The sequence below is a fragment of the Macaca thibetana genome, chromosome 15 (genome assembly GCF_024542745.1).
Source record: "Macaca thibetana thibetana isolate TM-01 chromosome 15, ASM2454274v1, whole genome shotgun sequence".
In the NCBI taxonomy this organism is placed as follows: domain Eukaryota; kingdom Metazoa; phylum Chordata; class Mammalia; order Primates; family Cercopithecidae; genus Macaca; species Macaca thibetana.
Window position 1 is genome coordinate 12,198,358 of NC_065592.1, and position 25,397 is coordinate 12,223,754.

The 25,397-nt window shown below is 47.9% G+C and overlaps 1 protein-coding gene across 2 annotated transcripts in view; it reads right to left on the minus strand.

Moving 5' to 3' along the window:
• Positions 1–25,397, minus strand: part of MVB12B (multivesicular body subunit 12B) — a 179,760-nt gene that overhangs the window by 104,772 nt on the left and 49,591 nt on the right. For both annotated transcript variants that reach the window (XM_050760566.1, XM_050760567.1), the window contains exons 3-6: positions 20,348–20,455; positions 14,814–14,910; positions 8,943–9,072; positions 5,450–5,572 (exon numbers count right to left, since the gene is read on the minus strand). In XM_050760566.1, the coding sequence (XP_050616523.1) occupies positions 5,450–5,572; positions 8,943–9,072; positions 14,814–14,910; positions 20,348–20,455 (458 nt within the window). The remainder of the gene's footprint in view (positions 1–5,449; positions 5,573–8,942; positions 9,073–14,813; positions 14,911–20,347; positions 20,456–25,397) is intronic.

The following is a 25,397-nucleotide window of genomic DNA, read 5'->3' on the forward strand; positions in this document are numbered from 1 at the left end:
AGTGTCAGGGAAAGGTCACAGGATGTGCCCGTGGCCTGGCGTCTGTGGGGAGGAGAGTTTGGGCAGCAGCTTCTCCCTCAGGACCATGGTGAGGACAGCCCAGGTGAGTGGGAAGGGCGGGGTGGGGCTACTGGAACGACAAGTTGCAGATTTTCTAGGAGAGCCCCCGCAGGATGGATGTTCACATAAACACAAGATGTCCTGAAAACCCCAGCCACCTGGAGGCCAGACTACGTGTTTCTGACAGACTCTGAAAGGGACAGAATACCACTTGTTGTCAGCTCACGCCTGCCTACCCTGGACCAAGACATGGTGTCCACATCGCCAAGGGCCCCGGATGTGCTGGGAGGCCCCTCTGAGCCTTCCCTCTTAGGGAGGCTGCACAGCAGCACCTCTCCACTATCCATGCCTCCTCCTCTGACCTCAGCACTGGTGAGTGGAGGAACGCAATGGCTGCAAGTCAGATACAGAAGCAGCATCGATGGTGGCTTGGGGACCTCTGAAACCAAGGCCCGCTGCTCTGTGCCCTCCCTGCTCACTGGAGGGTCCTGAAATTCAAGGTGTCTGTGGCCCTAACATGGAGGTCTGCTGAACCTGAATTTCTATAGGTGGGGAGAGGGAATATGACACGTTTCTTAAATAAGGCTTAAGAAACACTGATTGCTCTAATTCTCCTGCAGTCTGAAGGATCCAAATGTCATCTGACCACCCCCAGCATCTGGGAGCGCATCACACCTCAGGTCAGCTTCTTGATGCCACAGAATTTTCACCTTGGGGAAGGTGTCTTTATTGATTTTTTTTTTTTTGAAGTGTTAAGCCTAAATCTACCTCCTTGTAACTTCAGTCCACCTGACCTAATTCTGTCTTCTGGAGCCTCCAGCCATCTCTCCACCCCCCATCCACACCTGGAAACACTTCTACTTTCTCTGCTGCTATTGACCCTTAAGACGTCTGCAGCAGGTTGGCCTGTCTCCACTCAGGTCCAAACTGGATTCCTCAAACTCGACACTGGATTCGGGTAACCTCTGCCTGGTGGTGTGGGGCAGTGGACACGCCCCAGGAGCAGGACTCCACTCAGGGCCTCCCGCTGTGCACACCAGGCTGCACTCCACACACCCATGCTCTGACCCCCGCCATTGCACACACGGCTGCTAAGCAAGGCCTCAGTTTGGTTCCTGTGTGATGGAATTTTTTGAACCTTGGAGGCCCTCTCGGCCTGCGCCCATCGCCTCCCGTGGTTCCGGCAGGTTGTTCTGGCTGTAGAGGAGATGCAGAGTATTGATTCTGTCATTCAGCACGTCAGCTCACCCTAATGACTCTGTATCATCTGCAAATTTGATAAGCATGCCTCTGATGTCTTTATCAAGCCATGGTTCTGCGGCTTGCTGAGCTACAGGGCAGCAGCTCACCAGGGGCCTCCTCCTGGGTCGACCCAGAGCCATTCACTTATCACACTGGGGGCTTCTGCTGCTCCAGCGGTTGTGAGCCCACCTGCCTCCTGGGGCTTTACCCAACCTCTGTCCCGGCAGCAGCAGCGGAACCTTTTCTTCCCAGCAGAAACAGGTGATGCCCCGCATGTGCGAGACGGTGGAGGGGCTGCTCTGATAGAGGCCGGGAAGGTGTTTCCTCTCTTGGCTCCCCTGGCCCAGACAGCTGCACAGAGCCGAAATCAGAAACCCCACCATCCGATCGCACGCCCGAGGCTGACTCACAAAGCTAGGCCCAGCCCCAAAGAGGGCCACAGAGATGGCACCGTGCCTCCGTCCCGAGGCCAGCCCTCTCCTGTTGATCGACATGCGTGACATGGGCAAGCAGGGGATGGAGTGCCTGCGGCCAGGGAAATGAAGAGGCTCCGGGTCCCAGAAGAAGCGGCTGCCCTTCTTCACTAGGAAACAGTCAAGAGATGTGTGTGGCGATGTCTGTGTGTGAGATGAAGCGTCACTGTGAGGGAGAAGAGCTCTGCCAAGCTACCTTCTACTGCCTTAGCCACCAACTCACTGGTACAGCCCAGGAGGATCCCTCTCCCTGGGGACCTGCCCGCTTCGAAAGGACAACTCCAAAGCTGGTGACACCACAGCATTTTCTGCAATAACAGAGCTTCTGTGGGAAGCTCCTGCTTCTAGAGGCAGTTCCTGCTTATGGACAGAGAAGGCAGTGCTGCTAGAACCACGAGGTCCTCAGGTGATGGCCTACAGACCATGCAAAGATCCACCTTTTGTCTGAAATAAAGCCTGGAATGAATGGCATTCCAAAAAATGGCAGGGAATTCTTTGAAATCTGAGTGATGACACAAGAAATGGAGGCGGAGCACATGGTTTTGGCTTTGGAGAAGAACACAGACTCAAGAAAGCAGCAAGATCTGTGACCCACCCCTTCCTAGGTCCTCCCGGCCAGCCTGGGCCAGCGCTCTGCAGGGAAAGGGCCTGCCACCAGCTCCGGCTCAGAACCGCATTCCCCGCCACCGCCACGGCTGGGCAGTAGAGGGCGCTGCGTCACCGCGCTCCCAGCGGCTCGATCCACGCCACACAAAGACCGCACTGGACGTGGTTCTCAGGTTTACGGTTGAGGCTACTTGAGAGAACAGTAGCAAGACGCAGACTTGCTATTACACGATATGATATCACCTATGTAAAAATTACACAAGAAAAAGACGAGGGAATATAACAAAAGGTTATAAGCATTTGCTCGTGGGAAATGGAATTCCTGTTTTTTCATGCTTTCTACGTTCTGCCAATTTTCTACAAGCCTGGATTACTCTCACCATCGGAAAAAACCCACGCAGTGCTCAGGGAACAGGGAGTCGTCCGGAGGGGTTGCAAGGGACACATTGATTGTGAAACTGAATGCTTGCCTGGATTCAGGTGGGCGCTGGGGAGCTCTTCGGAGGTCACGTGCCCACACCACCCCAGGGACTCGAGATGTCCCGGAAGCGCTCACAGAAGAAGACCCAGCACAGGCCCAGTCCAGGAGCCTCAGGGAGGGCTTCCTGGGAGAGGAGTCCTCTGCGCTGAGGCCTGCCAACCAAACACACCTCATGTGCAGGGAGCACCGGAAGCAAAGGTGCAGAAGCCAGGGGCAGGAAGGGAGGAGGAGGCTCTCAGCGCAGCTTAATGTCTGGGGCTGGAGCTGGGAGAGGGAAGACAAGAAATCCCCGAGCTGGTGTGAGGCAGGGGCCTGCCCTACCTTATAGGCTCCTGGCAGACGCCCAGCACCTGGAGCACAAGCCCCAGCCACTGCTGCTCACCAGAGGGGAAGCGATCAGGTTCCTTCTCTGGAGAGTGCAGAGACCTGTAGCCTCAAGGAATAAAACAGCATACTCATCCTTGCTGGTCTTCAATGGAAAAATTTGAATGAATAATCAACATTTCATTAAAAAAAAAAAATCAAAGATACTGGATAGGAAAACAATACCAAAAAAAAATCCCACAAAAACCAAAAAACCCTTATGGTAGAGGCTCACATAGGTGTGCATCCTACCTGTAAATTACTGCACAGGACAACTTGGGACAGACAAGTGGTTTTTACTTGGAAGCATTAATGTACATTCAATTATCCTGCTGCATACTGGCTGACTTAACTCAGCCAAATTAGAATACATTTTATATTGACTATTTTGACATTTGTTTTATTTGGCAAGTAAAACAAAACTGATCCAATTTCCTTGCAGCCATTGTAAACCATAAACGGTACGGCAGAGGTGATAAAGTACGTAAGCCTTATAAACACTTGGGTCTGATGCGCTGCCCTGCAATCCTGCCAGGCTGCTGGTGGCTCAGTGTTCTCGGCCGCCTTGCTTCAGGTGCAAGTGGCCTTGCTCTCACAGTGACCGGCAGGTTTCCGAGAGCACTCTCTCTGCTTTATCTGAGAAAACTGGTGCTCGCTCTTTATCCACAGAAAGTCAAAACCTGCCTGAGGTGGTGCCCATTTCTGGGCCCTTCTAAACCACATGATGTCAGCAGGGAGCAGCTGTAACGACTTCAGGGCAACTGCTCCTGTGGGGGCTTTCCAGCCTCTGCAAGGAGCCCAAACTTGAGCTGACCCGAGTACAGGCAGGCGATGGGCCTCAGCACAGGTGATGGAGGACCCCAACACACAGGTGATGGCCTTAGCTGACCCCCCAGCGCAGGTGACACACCTGAGATAGCCTTGAGCACAGGTGACAGTGACCCTCGGCAGTGCCCTCCGGGGTGGAGCTGACAGTGCTCTCGCTCAGAAACAGAGGAACAAGTGCTGATGCGCGGTGCTAGCCTCATACTCCTGAACCTAACAAAGAGACTCAACTGTTCACCCTGCAACTCTGGGAGGCTCATTAGCGATTTCTAACTTTTTATGCCAAAGGAAACTGAAAAACTCCTTCTAAAGTTCCAGGCAATTCCAGGGGTAGTTAAGTTTAAATACTACTCTTGGTTTATGAAACTGTCACAAGAAAGACCAGATTGTCTTTATAGGGGGATGTCCTAGAGGACAGAGTCCTCAGGGCTTCGGGGCCTCATTACAGCGCATTCTTCCGAGTGAGGCGGAGGCTTGGCACAGAGGAACAGAGTACAGAGAGCTGGTGGCATGTCCCGGAGGGCAGGCTGTATTGTGGAGGGCCCAGGAAGACCCACCGGTGACTCTTCTGTCCGGTTCCTGACAGATTTTGTTCATCTCTATTCACCCACGTGGAAGCTTCGAGATCCATTCTCATTTCCGTTACGTCAATCCCTAAGTGTTGCTGCCTCACCGTTCTTGTTTTATTTTACTTTTGCAGTCCCTTTCTCAAGCTTAATCCATCAGTGCTGTTTGTTCCTTGCCCTCAGTTTACTCCTAGTGATGCACAGGATTTTTATTTGACAGGATTATTTTTGCAGAAAGTGTAGAGACTGTTACTACCTCTATTATAATTGAAATCAGTTGCAGAGCAAACAGTTGGCTCACCCAAGTTTCTTTGTGGAGACAATGATTAAAACTAGCATTTCCTGAAAAACTCCTCACTATTCTCTCATACCCAAACTACCCATTTCTTAGTTTATAGATCATTAGAAAAAGAAATTATATGAAAATGAAGAATATAAGAACTCACCTACCCTTCTGGGTTGCAAATGAGTTGCTGGCCAAGATAGAGAAGGAATTTGACCTTAAGGCCAGTAACCCCAACTCCATGGCTACACAACACATGTCTGTGTGTAGCTAGCAGTTCTTTTGAATAGCAAGCCAATTTTAAGTTGCATAATGTGCAGTTTTAGGAGCCTGCAGAACACGTACAAAATGGACTATAGAATGGCCTTTGCATTCACGTAATGCAAAGATTTCCAAGTGGATTTTTAAAAATCTCCTCTAAAGATATATTGCTTCTACAGTTGTTCAGCTGTCCTTTGCACTATTTCAGCAGACACTTGGTGGTGTTCTAAAATGTTATGCAGGGACCCAAGACCACAGGACAACACAAGACACCCCAACGAGGCCTCACCTGGGAAGGTTGGGGGCTGGGGTGGAAGCAGCTGATGACTGGGAAGGCGTTGTGGGTTGAGATGAGTCATGATTTCTTGGTACTCTGCCCATTCGATACCAGATCCCCATGCTGTTCAGTTCCCTTTAGGAAAAAAGAGAAATCTTCATGGCTCTGGTTAGCACAAAGCATTTACCTGAGTGACAAAGCAAACCAACTAACTTAAAAGAGTCATGGCCTCAAACGCCGGGGAATCAATTCTCACTGCCCACATGAAATGGGTTCCATCACCTCCTTTGTGCTCTGGGCATCACAGTTCACATGAGGGTGACCCGTTCCATCTAGGCAGGCCTTCAGGACAAGGCCGCCTGTGTCACCCTCCCCGAGCTTGCCTTCCTACTCCAACTGGTACTTTCCTTGCTTCTCCAAACTTCTTTCTGTTTTGCCATTTCCTTGTAGAGTATGACATGATAATCCACATCAAGTCCTTTGTGCAGTTAGGAGAGACAGATAGGGAGATGCTGGTTTTTAACCATGAGATGAATTAGCCCCCTACTCTATAACACACCCCAATCTCAGCATACAGCCTCTTCCAGCTGTGTGTCACCTGCCATCGGCCTCATTCTCAGGGTCAGTTTGGGAATCATCTTCAAACTGCAAAACTCGCCCCACAAACCACACAACTAGGAGTGGACACTAAGGGGCCTCCCAGACACCGCACAAGCTCTCCTGTGACTTCCCTCACACAGTTACCACAGCCCTGACCCCTACTACACCACGCACTCGCGAGTGCTGAGGAGACAGCCACGCTCCTAGGAATAGTGATGGGATCATGTTCACCATATTCAGTTTCCAATTTCCCAGTTGCCCCACAGAACTGCATCTTTGGGACCTGATGTAGAGGAATATAATCTCTTCAAAACAATGGAAAAAGACTTATTCTGTGGGAAGCCCTAATAAGCTTCTCAGGACACCACAGGAACCATGTAAAACCACAATCCTGTCCTCTTAGATGAGTGATTCCAGTGAGCTGCACTGATTTCTCCACATCTGGGCCATGGCCTCTAGCTGCCAGGCTTTCGAGGTGCTGTTTGGAATGTGAGGTTTCTATCTTCCCCAACTGACAATCCCAAACCCTTGCAAAGTAACACGTAGAACTGTGCCCACTTTTAAGAATAAGTGGCTTAGAGTTCTGAATACTGAATTCTCTTTCTTTGCTTAAAAATAACACTGGAATTGTCTTCCTCTGGAAGAGAACTGTTGCCCCAAGATGAAATAAAACTATAGCCATATTTCCAAAGTGATATAAAGGAAAAAAGGCTTTAGTTTTATCAAGGTACATACTGGTAAATATCTTTTCCTTAAAATTGGTTAAATTGGTTAAAAATGGAATCTTTTTACAACAGGATAGTTTATAATTAAAGATAGCGACTGAAATTAGATTTAAAAGTTCATTACGAAATTGCTGGTTTCTGCCATTTGTATGTAAATGGGTGCTTCTGAGGTGCCTGAAGTATGTTTATTCTAACTATTTCCTACTCCTGTAGTCCTGTTTACATAATTAGTGTAAGCCATGTTGCAAAACAGGATTTTTGAGTGTGTAGGAAGGGAATGATCACAGAGTCCTTCTTAACCACATGATCTTGACACAGAGCATTCCGATGCCAGAGCCGAAGCCCCCAGAGGTGAAACTCTGCATTTCTGTGGTACCTGCTCCCTGCATGCTTCAAGCAAATGCCACAAGGGCTCATCTGCTGCTCTCACCGGGTCTAGGCTATCAGGAAAGGCCCTGGCTGATAAAAAGGCAGCTCTGGGCTCAAATGAACAAGAGTAAAGCAGAGTACAGGCCTGAGCCAGGAGGCTGGCCTCAGAAGCTGAGGAGGAGAGAGTGTTTCTGGGAGCCCACAGGGAGACACATGGCACCTCCCAGGCCTGGCCAGGGAAGACGCACATGGCTGAGGGGGCTGTAAACCATCTGCCACACCAAGTAACCGGCACACCTGGATTTCAGTTGACCGAGGACAGTGAACATCTATTTCCTTCCAGACAGCTGGCATCCACTAACCCCCTTTCTGACTTTTGACTTCCCCTCTGTATTGTAGGGGCAGCACCAGTCATGGTTAGTCCTTGAGTTCCCATGGAGCTAATCCTACTTCCTGCTCAGGCCTGGTCAATGGAAGAATTTTCCAGAAAACCGTGACCAGCCCAGGGTGCACATGACCCTACCTAGATCAATCAAGACCAATGAGACTAAATTCTAGAACTTCTTTTGAACTAGCGGGAACACAGACTTGCTCTTGGCCTCTGGACTTGAACCTGGATGAAAAAGCAGGTGGAGCTACTGCAGCACCAGGCCTCCTCGAGGGGGAAACATGTCAGAACAGAGCCCAGCACCACAGCCAGAGGGAGACAGGGAAACCAGAACCCAGTGCCGGCTTTCAAGCTTCCGCTTCCAGGCGTGCCGGTCCTGCTTCCCCAACTCTTCTGTGATGCCAGCCAACAAATTCTTTCTTTTGCTCAAGCCAAAGTGGGTTGGGTTTCCTGTCACTTACAATCAACAGAGCCCTAAGTGAAACCCTGGGATTTCACTGAACTAAGTATTTATGGAGCCGCAACAGAGCCAGCCCCATGCTCAGGGCTGAGGCTACTGGAGAAACAAGACACAAACGGGCCCAGGCCTCAGCAGTTCTCTGCTTACTGGGGAATTATCATGGAGCTGTGTAATATTTATGTTTCTTCCTGACTTGGAGCCCTCCACTGGCTTTCCAGTGTGCTTGGAATAAACTCCAGGCCATGCCCTAGGAGGTCCTGCCAACCCTCGCCCTTGTCCCAATACTCTCCCTGGCTCTTCCAGCTGCATGGGGCTGCGTTCTGCTCCCAGAACGTACCATGCTCATTCCCACTTCTCTCCTTCTGCTTCTGCTCTGCCTCGAAGGCCCTGCCTTCACATCTGTGCATGGCTGGTTTTCTGACATTCAGGCTCAAGTGTCACCTTCCTGACCCCCTCACGGAAGAGGCCCCCACTCCATCATTGTGTTCCACTGTCTTCACTCTCTGGAATTATCTCATTTATTTTCTCGTTTATTGCTCGTCTGTCCCTTTTCGAACATCAGCTCTGTGACAGCAGGGCCTTTGCCTCACTCATGACCACATCCAGTGACCTTGGCCCCACAGTACAAAATAGGTCCCTGTGACCTTTCCTATAGGGGGAATAACGAGTGTGGAGAGCTGAGGCTGGTGGCATCACAGGGTGTCGGGGAAGGACCCAGAGGAGCTTCAAGGCTGAATGCGCAGAAGGGCAGGGGAGGAAAGGCCCTAAGGTAGAGTCAGCAGTGCGAGCCCAGGCGCAGAGAGGCCGCAGCTGAGCAGGAAGGGCAGTGAGGAGCACTGGGCTGACAGAGGCCCATGGCTGAGAGCCTGGGGGCCACATGGAAATCTCTGGGGCCTCATTGCCTGGAGCGGCCTGAGTGCGCTCATGAAAGAGTAGCAGCTGAGTCCTGTCATTAAGACTCACCCGATAAACGTGTACTGAGGTGGGGCCTGCTTGGTCCGGCCCATGATCCGAATGTCACAAATTGCAGCTTCCGTTGAATCCCGTGGAATAAATTTAATGCACAGCCTCTTCTTCCTAAAAGCCACTTCCTCTGAAGGAAAGGACAACAGAAAAGGTATGAGTTTTCCAGAGATACCACCATCTCTATTCTGAAAACCACATCCCTCGTCACACCCTGTTCCTGGCAGCAGAAGTGGCAGGTCACCTAAGCTGCTAGACAGAAGGGCTGGGCTCTGCCGCCTGCCTTCCCTGGGGCTGCAGTCACCCTGCTCTGCATGCAGGACTCAACCCAGACACCCCCTGCTGAGAAGGGGACCGCACACCCTGCAGTAAATCCGGGTGGCTTCTAAGAGCCGCAACCACAATCTGCTCACTGCTCAGCCACCAGAAACCTGCACGCTGATGCCCTGAGCATTAACACATTTCACCACATGGACTTCTTTTCTTTTCTGCTTTTTATCATAGAAATCTTCAAACATACCCCAAAGCAGAGAGAACAGCGGAATGAATCCACGTGTTCCCGTCACCCAGTGTCAATGCTGTGCACAACGGACAAGCTGGTTTCCTCTCCTCCCACCCCTGCAACTTTGCTGGATATTTAAAATGAATCCCTGACGACACCACGTCATGTCGCCACCAATACCTCAGTAGGCATCTAGGTCACTGTTCTTTAAAGACCACCATGCCATCACCATTCCTAACAAAATGAACAGAATTCCTGAGTATCATCCAATAGAGAGTCTACATTCACGTCTTCTCCAGTCTGTCTGCATCCGGATCCCCGGGATGCTGAGGCACTGCCTTTGGGTGTCAGGCCTCCCAGACCATTTGACTCTGGAGCAACCACTCCTGCTCCCTTTTCTTCAGGGCACTGACAGGTTGGAGAAATCGGGTCATTCCCCTGTGCCTCCTGTAGACTGACAGAGCTAAAGCCTTGATTAGACTCAGGTTAGGTTTTTTACATGCACACGCTGTCCGGGGGCACGTGTAAGTCTAGGCTGTCATATGGTGAGGCCCGGAGTCTGGCTGGGCCATTCTTGTTGAGCTCTACTGGTGTCGGCCTGGGCCCTCGGTCATACAGTTCCCCAACTGCCATCCTCTGAGTACTTTGTCACCCTCTGATGACTGTTGCTAAGATCCATGCTTTATTAAAGGTTCACAATGGTGATTTTTGAACTCTGTCATTCCTTCTGCTTTTTTTCTTTTATTTTTTTTTGAGATGGAGTCTTATTCTGTCACCCAAGCTGGAGAGCAGTGGCATGATCTTGGCTCACTGCAACCTCCACCTGCCGGGTTTGAGTGATTCTCCTGCCTTGGCCTCCTGAGTAGCTGGGATTACAGATGCGTGCCACCATGTCTGGCTCATTTTTGTATTTTTAGTAGAGATGGGGTTTCACCATGTTGGTCAGGCTGGTCTCAAACTCCTGACCTCATGATCCACCCACCTTGGCCTCCCAAAGTGCTGGGATTACAGGCGTGAGTCACCGCGCCCAGCCTCCTTCTGCATTTTTTAGCTAGAATCCTTCTATATATAAAAAATAACTTTCCTTCATCAACTATTTGGTCTCCCTGAAATAAATTTTGTATAGGAAAAAAAAAGGATAAGCACATGATTCTTTTCTCTTACTTATCAAGCCTTAGAGTAAGGAGTTGGTGCTTGAGCAACCTCCAGTGCTGACCAACGGGAGGTGTGTGTGTGTTTGTGCTTTTAAGCCTGAGTTTCAACTAACTGCAGCCATACACGAGTTAGACAGACCTGGGTTGAAATCCCAACAGCAACATTTTCTGGCACTGTGACCTTAGGCAAGTTACTTAATTTCTCTGAGTCTTGGTAAATTGTAAAAGGGCGTTAATGAAACCCACCCCGCAGGGATGTGGGTTGGATGCACTGTGCCAACACGCATGATCCACCTAGCCCGGTGCCTGGCACACAGTAAGTGCTCAGTAAAGAACAGCTGTGTGGGATCTTACTGTCATTATTGGCAAGTAAGCCTCTAGCGTGTAATTTATGCCCGTACTTGGTATTGGGTTTCAAGACCTTGCAATTCTGTGGCAGGAAGTAAGACATTCAACAGCACATTCAAATCGAGGAACAGAATGAGGGGAAGTACAGCCCTGCCCGGGGGTTCTTATAGGGGCCAGGAGTGGGGAGGGGGACAAGAAAATCAGTGGAATTGTTTTTGTTATTATATTTTTAGGGGGGTAGGGTCGTTTTTTGAAGAGTCAGATAACTTTGTGCGTTCCTCAGGCACAGAAACTGAGGGCTAGAGCAGATCTACCAGCGGAGAGTAACAACGTTCTGAATCCAGACCCTAAACATTGCTAAACGTCTAGGAAATGAGCCTAGTACTGGAAATGAAGAGGCCCCTGCTGCCCACCCTCCTGTGTGACAAGACCCAACCTCAGAGTCCACACTTGGGACGGCAACCTGGGGAATGGGGGGCACTGTTCACAGCAACTCTGCACCTTCAAAGATTATCAGCTGATCAGATTGGCCTTAGAAGGCGTGAAGAAGATGAGACCTTTACACAAAGAAAACTAACGCCGGGTGTTTCACTTGCTGTTGCCACACTGCTCTTGGCTCCATTCCTCCGTCTGCAGCAAACTCGGGGTAAGAGATGGAGCCACTAATTACACATGCTTAAGCAGGCCTAATTTTAAGTAAACATATTATACATAGTCAATATAAATGTGTTCAGTCATGCTAATGAACACAGAGAAAGTACACAGTACTTTACTAAAACAAACAGTCTTCCAGTTTTTCAGTGCTATATGGATTACAGCAAACTATATTTTAAATGAATTACAGGAGTCTCCTGTTTTTGGCTGACTTTATAAAATCAGGGCCTTAAATACTCTCCAATGATACAGAGCTGACTGTAAGGCTTATATGGTCAGCTTGGGCTCCTCTGTCCCCCAGGTAAAGCCTCCAGGAAATGTTGCTAGAACCGGACATGAAGAGGCTCCCTGCTGCTCACCCTCCTGTGTGACAAGGCCCCTGGCATTGGGCCCAGGACCGATCGCAGAGTCCACACTTGGGGCAGCAACCTGTGCACTCCCAGTCACAGGGGAGAAACTTCCCAACCAAGACCCCTGGGCCCCAGAGCCGCTGGTCCCCAAGTCCAGACAGGACAGAGCCTCAGTGAACTGGTCCAACTAACCAAGAGGAAAATGCAGAATGGAAAACCCGTTGCGGCTCCACGGCACATCAATATAAAGACATTCGAAGTCAACTCACTGTCAAAGAACGAACACCAGTGCAAATTTTAAAACTGTGAAAAACACAGGGGAAAAGGAGGAAAGTGATCTAAGTCTTTGAGAAGACTGTAGATCCTAAGCAGAGGAGATAACGCAAATGGCCAACAAGCACATAAAAAGATGCTCAACGTCATTTGCCATCAGACAAGGGCAAACGGAAAGCACAAGGAGATTCCATTTCATACCCACTAAGGGGCCTAGAATCAAAAAGACAGACAATAACAAAGTGCTGGTGAAGATGTGGAGGAACTGGAATCTACGGACACTGCCGGTGGGAAGAAAAACGGTGCAGCTCCTTTGAAATACCATTTGGTAGTTCCTCAAAAATATCAAGTTACCGTGTGACCCAGCAATTCCATGACTAGGTAGATACCCAACAGAAACGAAAACATAAGCCCACACGAAAACTTGTACACGAATGTTCATAGCAGCCTCATTCCTAACAGCCAAAAAGTACGAACAACCCAGATATCCATCAGTTGAATGGATAACCAAAATGTGGTATATCCATATGTTATATTATTTGGCAATAAGAAGGAATGAAGTAATGATCTATCCTGCAACATGGGCCAACCTTGAAAACATTATGCTAAGAGAGAGAAGCTGGTCACAAAAGACCACACACTGTATGATTCCATTCATATGAAATGCCCAGAATAGGCAAATCTATATAGAAAGTAGATTAGTGGTTGTCTAGGGCTGGTAGGGAGTGGGGAGGTGAGGGTTGGAGAGAAATAAGGGAGTGATTGCTGAGGGGTACAGGGGTGCTATCCTGACAATGGGTTTTGGGGGTGATATAATGTGCAACAATGGTTGCACAACTCTGCCTTTACTAAAGGTCACTGAACTGTGCATGTTCAATGGATGAATTGCATGGTAAGTGAGTTATATCTTAATTTTTTAAAACCCTATACATTAATATAAAACATATCTGTAAAATGTGCTTATACACAGGCTCTTCCAGTGTGGTGCTGTGGTTAAAAGTGTAGCTGGAGGCCGGGCGCGGTGGCTCAAGCCTGTAATCCCAGCACTTTGGGAGGCCGAGACGGGCGGATCATGAGGTCAGGAGATCGAGACCATCCTGACTAACACAGTGAAACCCCGTCTCTACTAAAAAATACAAAAAACTAGCCGGGCGACGTGGCAGGCACCTGTAGTCCCAGCTACTCGGGAGGCTGAGGCAGGAGAATGGCATAAACCCAGGAGGCGGAGCTTGCAGTGAGCTGAGATCCGGCCACTGTACTCCAGCCTGGGCGGCAGAGCGAGACTCCATCTCAAAAAAAAAAAAAAAAAAAAAGTGTAGCTGGAGTAAGACGTATGTGAGCATTCTAGTTATTCCTCCAGTTCCAGACGCGTGACCTTGGCTAAGTTCTTTAATCCCTAAGGAGTGAGTGTGCTTCACTTTTCTCATATCTGAAATGGGTATAATAATGCCCGTCTCATAAGAGGGGTCTTCTGAAGATGAAATGAAATCAGGGAGGTAAAGCATTTATCACAGGGGTGAGCACATAGTAAATGCACACTAAGTATCAGCTCTTATGATTATCAGGTAATACATAAAATCATAAATGACAAAAAGCAATCCAATGTCTAAACGTAAAGAGACCATCACGAAAATAAAAATATGCTATACAATGGGGTCTGCTGGTTTCATGAAAATAACAGTTAGGTGGGATCTGTGTAGAGACAGAAACTCTAGTTCATATCATATGAAGTGCTAGCAAGAAAACAGCAAAAAATAGTGGGACCAACGTGGGCTAATTATGAGAGAATAAAGTATGAGACAGAAAATGAGACAGAGAATTTAATAAACACACCCTGAGTGTTAATGAAAGGATTCTCTGTATTTGTTTTGTATTCACTACTTCACTGTTGTAGATATCATAAAGTTGGCTGACCAGTGATTAAAAATGAAACAAGGTAAGTTAAATTACACCAAAACAAGGAAGCCGAATTGCCAGAGGTTTTCCAGCACCATTTAATAACTCATGTGTGGGTCAAGAAGCTCCAAGGGCTCCAGCACCCTGAAGACGCTGCCGATTCCTCAGTGATTCACTTCTGCTTGGACCTGCTCAGTGGTCAGAATATTCAGTCCAATCTGAACCTATGAATTTTAATTTGCAGTCTTTTTGATTCTCACTTTTCTTGTTTGCTCTATGGGGCCCAAATGGGCACATTATTGGCTTTGTGTTCTCTGGGCGTCTTTTGATTGTTTTCTTTCTGCTTCCTTCTGGGTCTTGTGCCAAGCTTGGCTTCAGCAACACCAGAGGAAGGACTAAAGACAAACTATATCCAGTTTCACCATTCCGTTCCCCAGTGAGTCCATTCAGCAGGGAGCACCATTCTAAAAGAAAGGGACGTTCTGCTCATTTACATGCCGCTACCCAGAATGCTCTGCAAACTCCTTGGAGAACCCAGCCAGACACACATCAAAAGCAGCAGGGTTTGTTCATGGGCATGCAGTAAGACCTCCAAAAATGTTTCTGAAGAAAAATGCACATAAAAAAACACCTAGAAATATATCTGGAGGAAGAAAACCCTCATTGTGATGAGTGCTACTAAAGGATGACTCACGTGTGTCCACTGTCTCCTGAATTGGGATGAAGCCCACAGGCAGTGTGTCCTTGATGTCAATGAGCTTCATATCTACTAACACGTTCCCCAGATGACTCTTGGGAAGAAAGAAAAGAGATACAGACTATTAATCTGAACATGCCTGTGGTGGCTTTGCCATTTTGGCTTCAAGATGCATATTTAACACAATGACTCGTGCAGCTTTATGACAGCAGGTTAATTAGAGTAGGTGACACTTAATGTTCCCCAGTGGTTACACAGGGACTCGTGTGGCCCCCGGGAAGGAGTTTTATCTGCAGAACCTCAAAGCCACTCACTCAGACACAGCCTTGGTGAGGCAGGAGCAACCCAGGAGATGCTTTAGACATAACCCAGCAGAGGGCAGCTGTGCACACACGTCCCGGGACCAGGCTGCCACTCAGCTCTGAGCATCAGATCTCAAGGCCAGGAGGTTTTAGGAAGAGCAAATTCCTGAGGCACTCGTAGGACAGAGATGCATCTAAACCTAATAGGGAACCAATCACACTCCTAAATGATCACCAGTCTGCATACTGACACACATTTCAGTTGCTAGATACATTTTACAAAATCCCAAGAATCATAAACTAACACAGAGTGAAAGTCCTGCTGCCTCAATATTACACGTCTTCTAAAATGACATGCACAAGGGCCTCCTAAAGTTTCTATTTAGTGGTAGTATATGGGGTCCACAGTGCGCAGTTTCTGTAACTGGTGTACAAATATCTTTCGAAGACGGTACACATTCTGTAATTGCGAGAGAGAATTCTTTGCAAACACGCCGGCACTTGCAGCGCGCATTTCAAGCTGGAAATGAGCTCTAAAGATATCTACCCTACAACTTAAATATGTGGGGGCACTTTGGAGATTTCATTAAAATCTTCAGAGTAATTTGCAGCTTGGTTCCCCCTCTCTAGTCAGAGCCAGTTAAGGAAAGAATGATGGGCTCAAATCCCAAATCTCTCCTGTTAGGATACTAGCAATGCACTCCACGTGCCCATTTTGCAGAAGTGCCTCATCCCCAAAGCCCAGTGTGAGCATGCTCTCCGTTTACTTGTTCAGCATCCTTGGACAAGCATCTAGTTGGTCAGCCATCACTCTGCCCTGGACAGCAACTTCTGAGGCTGTTGTTCCATCTCGCTTAGAGAAGAAGGGCTGCTACCTCCATCTCTGCACATGGGAGCCAAGATCCCACCTCCACCTGCACTGTGCCATGTCTCCGAAAGCCAAGCAGGGAGTTCTTATCATCTAAACTGTGTATGTTCCCTCTTGGCACTCTCTTTTTCCCTCCCTATCAATTTGTGGGGTTATTTTCTTAATATCTGTCTTGCTTCTAGAGTTTAAGAACCATGAAGACCAAAACTATCTCTGTTCCTACTATAAATACAAGCCTAGCATGGATTTTGCCACACAACAGGTGCTCAGTAATTACTTGCTGAATAAATTAATTTTGGGTACACATTTTTCAACCAGGCCAGAGTCAGAAATCAAACTGGAGTCCGGGTGCTGTTGCTCACGCCTGTAATCCCAACACTTTGGGAGGCCAAAGTGGGCGGGTAGCTTGAGTTCAAGAGTTTGAGACAAGCCTGGGAAACATGGCGAAACCCCATCTCTACAAATTAAAAAAATTGACTGGGTGTGGTGGCACTCATGCATGTTGTCCCAGCTACTTAGGAAACTGAAGTAGGAGGATTGTTGGAGCCTGGGAGGTTGAGGCTGCAGTGAGCCAAGATCATGTCACTGTACTTCAGCCTGGGCAATAGAGTGAGACACTGTCTCAAAAACAAAACAAACAAAAAAAAATCGGCCAGGCATGGTGGCTCATGCCTGTAATCCTAGCACTTTGGGAAGCCGAGGCAGGTGGATCATTTGAAGTCAGAAGTTTGATACCAGCCTGAGCAACATGGTGAAACCCTGTCTCTACTTTAAAAAATACAAAAATTAGCTGGGTGTGGTGGTAGGTGCCTATAGTCCCAGTTACTTGGGAGGCTGAGGTAGGAGAATTACTTGAACCCAGGAGGTGGAGGCTGCAGTGAACTGAGATTGTGCCATTGCACTCCAGTCTGGCTGACAGGGAGACTTCGTTTCATATGTGTGTGTGTGTGTGTGTATACATATATAGATACACACACACACACACACACATATATCAAGTTGGGTTTGCTGAGATGTCAAATCTAAACTATATGATTAAAAATATCAAAAGTATTGATATACACTAATAAATATTATGAACCAAAAGTACACAAATGAAACAAATTATTAGAATTTAAATAGGAAGGTCAAAGTAGCAAGTGTAACCTATGACTAGTGTTTTTATGGCACAGTCATCAGGAAATCGTTTCTTCCTCTCAGAACTATCACATTTGCCAACAATTTGATATTCTGATATTCCAGGTAGCTGGGCCTCGGGAAGGCAATGTACAGTGCAGGCTCGGGAGTGGTAAGTGGGACCCTCAGAACACAGAATAAATCTCTGACCGTGTAGGAAGGGTTTGAACTGTTAACCTAACTTGCAAACATCAGCTGCTTTCAGAATCGCCTGGTCTAATCTATCATAATTTTTTTTCATGGCAGTTGCTTTTCCATGTCATCACTGCTTTCTGCATTGAGAAATTAACAACTAGGCATGTTTTCCTGCCCCGCAGATGGATGGGCATTCATCAATATCCTTCTCAAATGTCTTCTACTTGACAAGTTGGGTTTTACAGAAGTCAACTGCAAACCACTTAGTGACCTCACCCTCCACACACTCTACAAATGTCCCTGATCATAAAACCTGAACATCAGTGGTGTGGCCATTAAAAACAAAGCATAAAAAAACCTTGCATGCATACAAAATGGGAGGCTGCACTGTCAGAGCTCCCCACAGCCCAAGTGTGGTCGCTCCTTACACGGGGCTGCCACTGTACTGGGTTTAATACAGTGGGTCTGCGACACCATTAATTTTGCCTGTTCCTCTCCCCTCCCCCATCTGTGCTCTCTTTCATTTCCTCCTCATAAATATGAAGAACGTATTCCCAATCCTTGTTGAGCAAATGATTCATGCCAAAAGCCCAATATGCACTGACTCAGGGTATTTATATTGTCTCTGGTAGCCAGTATTTGCTAGTATACTGTAATTATTTTTGACAACCTTGCATTTAAGGTAGCCACAGATAACCAACTTAATATTCAAATGTTCATAAATCCTTCTGTTTAATATCCTCCCTACCTAATCTATGTACATTATTATTACAGGTAATGCAGAAAGTACAGGGCATGAAAAGTGCAATTAATCTCGATCCTTCCCCAGGAAGCAATGTCACTCCAAAGCCAGGTTTCTGTATTAATAGCATTATTGGGGGAAAGGAATTTAGGTTCCAAAGGAGTCTCCCAAAACTCCTACCTTGGGAGTCTCAAGTCACCTAATTAAGAATCTGTCCAGTCTTGAGATCCCACATCCCTCCTTTACAGCTGTAAAAAATGATGCTCTGCAAAGTCTTGGTTTGGACTACAGGGCCAGCATAGACTGGCTGTAACAGATTAAAATATTCCGATTCCTCCTCCACTCCTGAGCTGGCAGGTGGGCCCCTGCCAACTGCTGGAACTCGATCGTTTGGATCCCACTATTGGATCCATTCATTCTTTTTCCAAAAACAGTATGCACCATGCACCTATCTCCTATACTGCTTCGAAAGCGAGATAGAGGCTTTTCACACTGCCCTTGTCCTCTTCTTATATCCCTTCATCACACCCAAGAAAAATCTTTTTAATGTTCAACACATGTTGACAAAATCAATGGGTTTTCCTTAATACACTTACCCATGACACTCAATGCTAACAAGCCCCAGTGACTTCTCTTTGTCACATTCAGACCTGTCACTGTCCCCACTCCAAGGGATGCAGGGACTCTGCTAGCCTAGGTACCAACACCCCGTAGTGTTTTTGATTTCATGCAATGAAAACAAAAACAAAAAATGATCACAGAGATCATGGCTGTCCTCAGGCCAGTTTTAACTGAAGCCTCTTCGGCCTCTACTCATTTTTAACTGAAGCTTCTACTCAGCCTTCAGCCCTCTCCTGGGTGCCTCAGGCTGCTCAGTGAGCTGGGGGACCTGCAGGGACTCATTATAAGCTCATAGTGCCCTTGTCCGTTCTTTAGCCCTGCCACCTTCCTGGTATTTAAAATACACTCAAAAGCCTGAACTGAAAAGACTTCCAGACTTTTGTGTCAAGATCTTCCCCTTCTCCATTATAAACTCTGTACTTTACGATGAGCATATATTGCTCTTGTGATTAGGGGAAAAAAATAAAGCAACGACTTTTCTCCCAGTCCTGTTCAGAATAATTCTCCTACCCAAGAATTAACCACAAACAACAGGAATAGGTGGCAGAAAAGAGTACAAGCCGGAGAGCCACATGATGGCCGACATTCAGAAAACACCAAGGGAACATGCAAGGACCCTGTGATGGGACCCCGGGCCTGCGGGGCCAGGTGGCAGAGAGGAGGACTAACGCTTTCCCCCTTTCATGCTGTTGAATGAGTATGTTTGTTGTCTGGGTTCAGTTTTTTTTTTAACTGCAAATAAATATTACTTTTATAATATAATTTATATAAATCAATAAAAATATTCCCCAAAATAAAATTTACATGACAAAGAGACAATAACATGTGGCCAAAAATAAAATGTTAGCCCTGAAAATGAAAATCCCAACTCCTCCCTATTTGGGGCTGGGGAAGAGAAGTAACCTCGAACAAGCACGTCACCTCTTGGATCTTGGTTTCTTCAATGGAAAGGAACTTCCACTTGTAGAGATTATCTGGGGACAGAATGAGGTGCCCAGGGCAGGCCTTGTACAGAGTAGATACTCACCAAAACTATTTCCTTTTTTTCTAAGCCATCTATTAAAATACCTTATTAGATGTTTAAAAAAAAAAAAAAAAAAAAAAAAAACCTTAGTAGGTGTCTTTAAAGTTTCCTAATTTACAGGTGCGAGTACTTTAAAAAAAAAAAAAAAACCATAGTAAGAGAAATCTGCATGAGTGGATACTTACCTACAAAAATAATGAAATGCAATATGTCACACAGAGACTCAGAGAGGAAACGTCACTGTGGAAGCAAAGGCATGATGTCTGTGGACGGGGTGGGGTCACAGGGACCCTCCCTGAGCCAGGCTGCCTTTGCTGGCCAGCATTAAATCCCGCTCCACCGGAGAATTCTCACTGCCGCACTATCCTGTGATTTGTTGCTTGGAGGAAAGGTAGGCAAATGAGAGCTGGGAGAGAAATTTCCTGGTTTCCTTTTGAGAACACAATTGAATGGAATTCACGGTACACTTGGGTACGTGGTTAATAATACTGTTAATAAATGAAACACAGTGCTGGCTGCCGATTCTACCCAGTTCACTAAAACCACAGATAAATTAATATGGCAATGAAAATAAACCACAACAACAACAAAATGAGGAAATTCCAAACAGGAGTGTAAATTACTTGTGCTCACTCAGCAAATGGAAACTACAACTAGACTTACATTTTCTTTGGAAAATGATCTTGTGAAACACAGGTATCTGGTAACCTTGGATTTAAATAAGCCGTCTTTCCAGAGGTCAGCATCCACACCATCTGCTGTCTGTGCAACCTACACCGGAGAGACAGAGAAAAGGATCGCAGGTAAGGCAGGAAGGAACCGAAGGTGTGCGTGGGCCACTTCTTTCGTGCCTGTTCCAATTAACACCAGCCTGGGATCTCCCGGCATCTCATTAGTTCATTTCACTAGGCACTGGGATGAGATTTTCCAAAAGGGGAAAAGGGAGAGTGTGAAAAATACAACTTCTAAAAATACTGTCCCTGGGGAAGCCATTGATTAAAGACACCCTGACAGAAATGGCTCTAATGAGAAAAGAGCAACTTTTGTCGTAATGGACCAAAAAGGGATTGGCTAAGTCAGCACATTAAGTGGCTATTACCACTTACTCGGGGGTGGTGGGGGGGATGGGGCAGGGTGAAGAAAGGAGCCCAGTGGGTGTGATGAGCCACCTGTGGGGGCGCTGCCCATGGAGAGGGTGACACAGCCTCCTGCTCTAGGGCCCTGGGGCCAGCTGGGTGCTTCAGTCAATGGGATTCTCCTCGGGGCTGGGTGGGAGGGAGGGCGGAGACATTTCACTCCACCCTGCGTCCTCTCGGTACAAGCCTGAGAGTGGTGTTCAAAGTCAGAAACTGGATCGGGATATAGAAAAACAAAACAAGACTCACTGGGTTCCCTGTTTCTAGTCTCAATAAGAAGTCATTTTCTCATCTGCAGCTGTAGAAATTCTCTACTAGGAAGTGTCTGAGAATGACGCCAGCCAGACTTGATCTGAGTATCGAAGCCCTTGTGACCTAGACTGGGGCTGGGCTGGGGGATATTGACATGAAAGACCAGGCTTTGTGGGAGAGAGTGCAAAGGAGATGGAGAGGAGGAGGAGAAGGCTAGAAGAAGGTGGTGCTTTCTTCCTGTTTCTTTCCAGACTGCTCTGTGAATCGCTGGTCAGGGCTTGGTCTGCTTTCTGACTCAGCCTCCCTGTGAGAGTATGAATCAACCTTGCACACTTTCCTTCAAGCACCGCAAAGGGGAGCATCCAGGAAGACTGAGGAGCAGCGACTGTTTTGGGATAAACTCTGCAGGAGGTCTCTGAGCAGTTCACTTTCTGACTCCTTCTGGGTTGTCCTTTTGAGCTTTAGACTTTGGGATCCAGTCCTTGACCTGACAAGCTCCTGCCCATCCTGACAAACTGCTGGAAGTGCCTCCATTCTTCACACAAAACTGCCCTGATTCAGCCCCATCCTGCACACTGACTGCAGGCTCTACGCGGGCCCCACGGCACATGGATGGCCTCTGCCTGTCACACGCTCAAGGCAGAGGCGGGAGCCAGGACCCCAGCCCAGTGGGCTCAGGCTCCCCAGGACATTCCTGGAGCCCACCACAGCCACGCTTTCTGAGGCTGCCTCAGAAAAACCAAAAGGCCAGGAGGCAAAAGAAAAAAAAAAATCCTTGTTTTTCAAACCAAACAATTGTAAATTAGCAAATGTAACAACAGGAAAAGAAAGGCCCTTATGATAAAGATGCAAATATATTTGACCTGAAAGCTGAAGGAGGAATGGTATGGGGATAATTTTAGGAACTATTTGCTCCAAGTATGTCACCCCCACAGATAGAAACAGGATGGAATGGGGGTCAGGCCTTGTGAGCATTTTTTCCCATAATGGTCACACATACAGTTTCTAGGGAAACATGAGATTTAAGGCAGTGGTCCCAGCTCCTACATACCAAGGACCCTGTATGCTCATTTTCTCGCATGGATTCCATGTTTTGAAAGATTTTTGTCTCCCAATGCACTTTTTACTGGATTTCCTCAATTCTAGGATGCAGTCATTTGGGGAACACCCCTTCACACAAAAAAGGCATAGTACCACATCCAAACACATGCATCTGTTTTACGATGCATCCCAATTTCAGAACCACTAAAATGTAAAAATAAAAGATGCGCTAAACAAAGGGAATAAGGGGACCTACACGGTCTCTCTATAATAAATGCATACTTTCTAAAAAACCTTCAAAACCAGAAACTGCAGGACACTCCAAGGCTGTGGAGCCACAAGCTGCCTTGGAAGAGAGGGAGCTGTGTCTTTAACCTTCCAAGAGACAAGGGAGTCTAGAAGGGCTTGTTTGGATATCTGGAAATGCCACGGAGGGGTGGTGTGCATTCTAACCTAAGGCTAGAAAGGTCTCCAGGACTTGCCAGTGATGGTTCTCCCCACCCACCACACTGCTAGAGCTGTCCTTTTTCGGAGTGAGAAATGAAAATGTAATGGGGGAAGCTGGCAGTGTGGGCCCCTCTGTTTGAGCCCACGCTTCACCGTTTGGGCAGTTAGAGCCCCCCAGTCCTTGTCTGCGAAGCATTAAAAAAGGATGACCAAAGGCCCAGCTTTGACCTGGGCCACAACTCATTTGCGATGAGGTGGAAATGTGTAAAGGTATAATGAGGGGCCCAGGGAGGTAAGGTGGGAAGAATGAGAGAGAGAGGGAGAGAGAGAACCTCCCCTAACCTCCAAGGAAGGCAGTGTTGGGCAGAGAAGGGCTCTGGAACGATCCCGGAGGTCTGGATGGTTCAGGGACCCACAGGACCAGGTACTGGATGAGGAGTGAGATGTGAGTTCCTGGCTCCTTGAGAGCACTGGGAAGGTGGCCCTGGTGGAACAAGGAGGGTATTTGTGGCCTGTCTTCCCTACAGCAACAAGATGTACCCAGAGGCTTCTCCCCAGCCCAGTCACATAAAGGTGCCTAATAACCTAAATTCTTCCCATCCCAAGTCAGGAGAGCTAATGATCTGCAAGATAAATGATCTATCTATGGGCTGAAGTCACAGTGCCAAGAGGAGCTCTCATACCTGACTCAAGGCAGGGTCTACCTGACGGTGCCCACGCCCTCCTGGTGGCACTGCAGAAGCTTACGAACTCAGCAGTCAGCCTCAGGTCCCAGCATCAGGAAGCTGTGGGGAGGTGGGGTGTGGGGTAGAGGACCAAATGCTTTGCGTGCAGCAAGAGCAGCATGGAATTCAGAGGTGGACCTGAACTTGAGACCCAATAGCTTAAACCAGTCCTGTCCTCCTCTGCAAAGTGGACATGCTGCCTTTCCCTGCGGGCATCACTGCCAGGGACACAGGAGACCACGAACATGCGAAGTGCCCGCCTTAGTGCATGAGCACTCCAAAGACAGTGCTAATGTTTTTAAACCAAAAAAGAGGGCATCTGCTCCGGCGAACCAAGCCTTGAAAGTGATGTCAGGCCACATCAGGGTTCAAAAAGTCCTCAGTTGTCCTGGGGCTCAGCGCCAATCTCTGGGACCAAATCTGGTCTTTCCAAACACAAATGATATAGTTGTACGAGGAACATCTGCCCTCCCCCTGCTATCCCAGCCTGGACTATAAGCTTCACAAGGACAACGGCAGTGCCTGTTCTGCTTGCCATTTTACCCCCTGTGCCAAGCACAATGCCTGACACGGATGGGTTCCATCAAACCTTGTTGAAAGGATAAATGAACGAGTCCACTCTGCAATCAGGGCAGTGTGAAAGCCACATACCCTGCCAGCTACCCGAGTAAGGTCATGGGAAGTTTTTCAAATGAAATTTCCAGGATTTAATCCATTGAGCTGAGTGAATCCCCTTCAAAATCACCACTCTGAGGCACACAGCCATTTCAGCACGGAGGCCACCTACTCTTTTGGTTATCTTGTGTGTTTGCTGCCTTGTTCCCAAGACAATTCAATGTCTGCTGACTGCAGAACCTTCAGAGTCTGTTACAGGGCCTCACATACACATGTGCACACGTGCACGCACGCACATGCTCTTGCACACTCACACTCACACATTCTCACAACCTCTCTCCTAGCATTTCTTCCCCGGAAGTAGGAGCCGCCTCTCAGGGGGAGCAGGAAGGCCCTGGGGCTAGGCAGTGGCGGACTGTACACATGGTTTATCTCTCTTCCTGCCAGGATTCTTCTAAACCAACAATCAAATGGAGAGTGCAGAAGCCTCCACAACGAAGGGCGAAACGGGAGAGGCAGCACAAAGGCCTGGCGCTGCGGAACGCGGAAGGCAAGGGATTTAGCCAGTGGAGGGGTTGTGACCTAAGGGGCCCATGGGAGCTGATACTGAGCAGAGGCTGAGGATCCAGAATCACCAGACACCACTGGGGTAGGGGCGGGGGAGCAAGCGCAAGTTTAGAGCTGAACTGGGTGGGCTGAAACAAGTTCATAAACAAAGTGGTTAGACTCCCAGGTGCCCACCCCCGTTTCAGGTGTATTTTCTGCAGAAAGGAACCCAGCACGGGCTCAGGACTCTAGAACACCGGCAGGTGGGGAAGGAGGTTGAAGGTAGGGAGGAGGTGGAGGAGGAGGTGCAATTCAGAGTGGAAACGAGGGTAACTGAGTAACCATGCGTGCACACTGAATGGCAATGGCAGGCCCCTCCCCGCCACCCGCGCTTAGCCTCCTTCTTGCTTCCAGCCGCCTCCCCTGAACACTGGACACTGAGGGCTTTGTCTCTGGAGAGCGCCAGGGTGGACCAGCCCATGATCCCTGAGCCAGCTCCCTGCTCGTCTGCCCCACTGTGTAGCACACCAGCCAGCAGGCCCCCCACCCACAGGGCTCCAGCCCATGAGCTGGTGCCTCCATCTTAAATCCCAACGCACAACAAAGGGTCACCAGGCACTGGGGACAGGCTCAGACATGACAGAAGGGCCCAAAATAGAAAAAAGGGAGCTTGAAGGAAGCACAGAGAATAGGGGGAAGCAGTGCTGGCTCAGGACAGAGAACCCAGTTTGTAATTAAATCCTCAGAGGGACGGGTGAATAGACTGCAAATACCAAACAAGAATAGACAGTATTATGAAAACCTTTTTAAAAAGGAACAATTTGAGGACAATATAAAGAGACTAGAAATTATAAACACTGGAAGAGAAAGCTGAGAAAATCTTCCAGAAGGTAAAGTACAAAGATGAAGAGATCAATTATAGGAATGAAAACTGAAGGGTCAAGACAACAT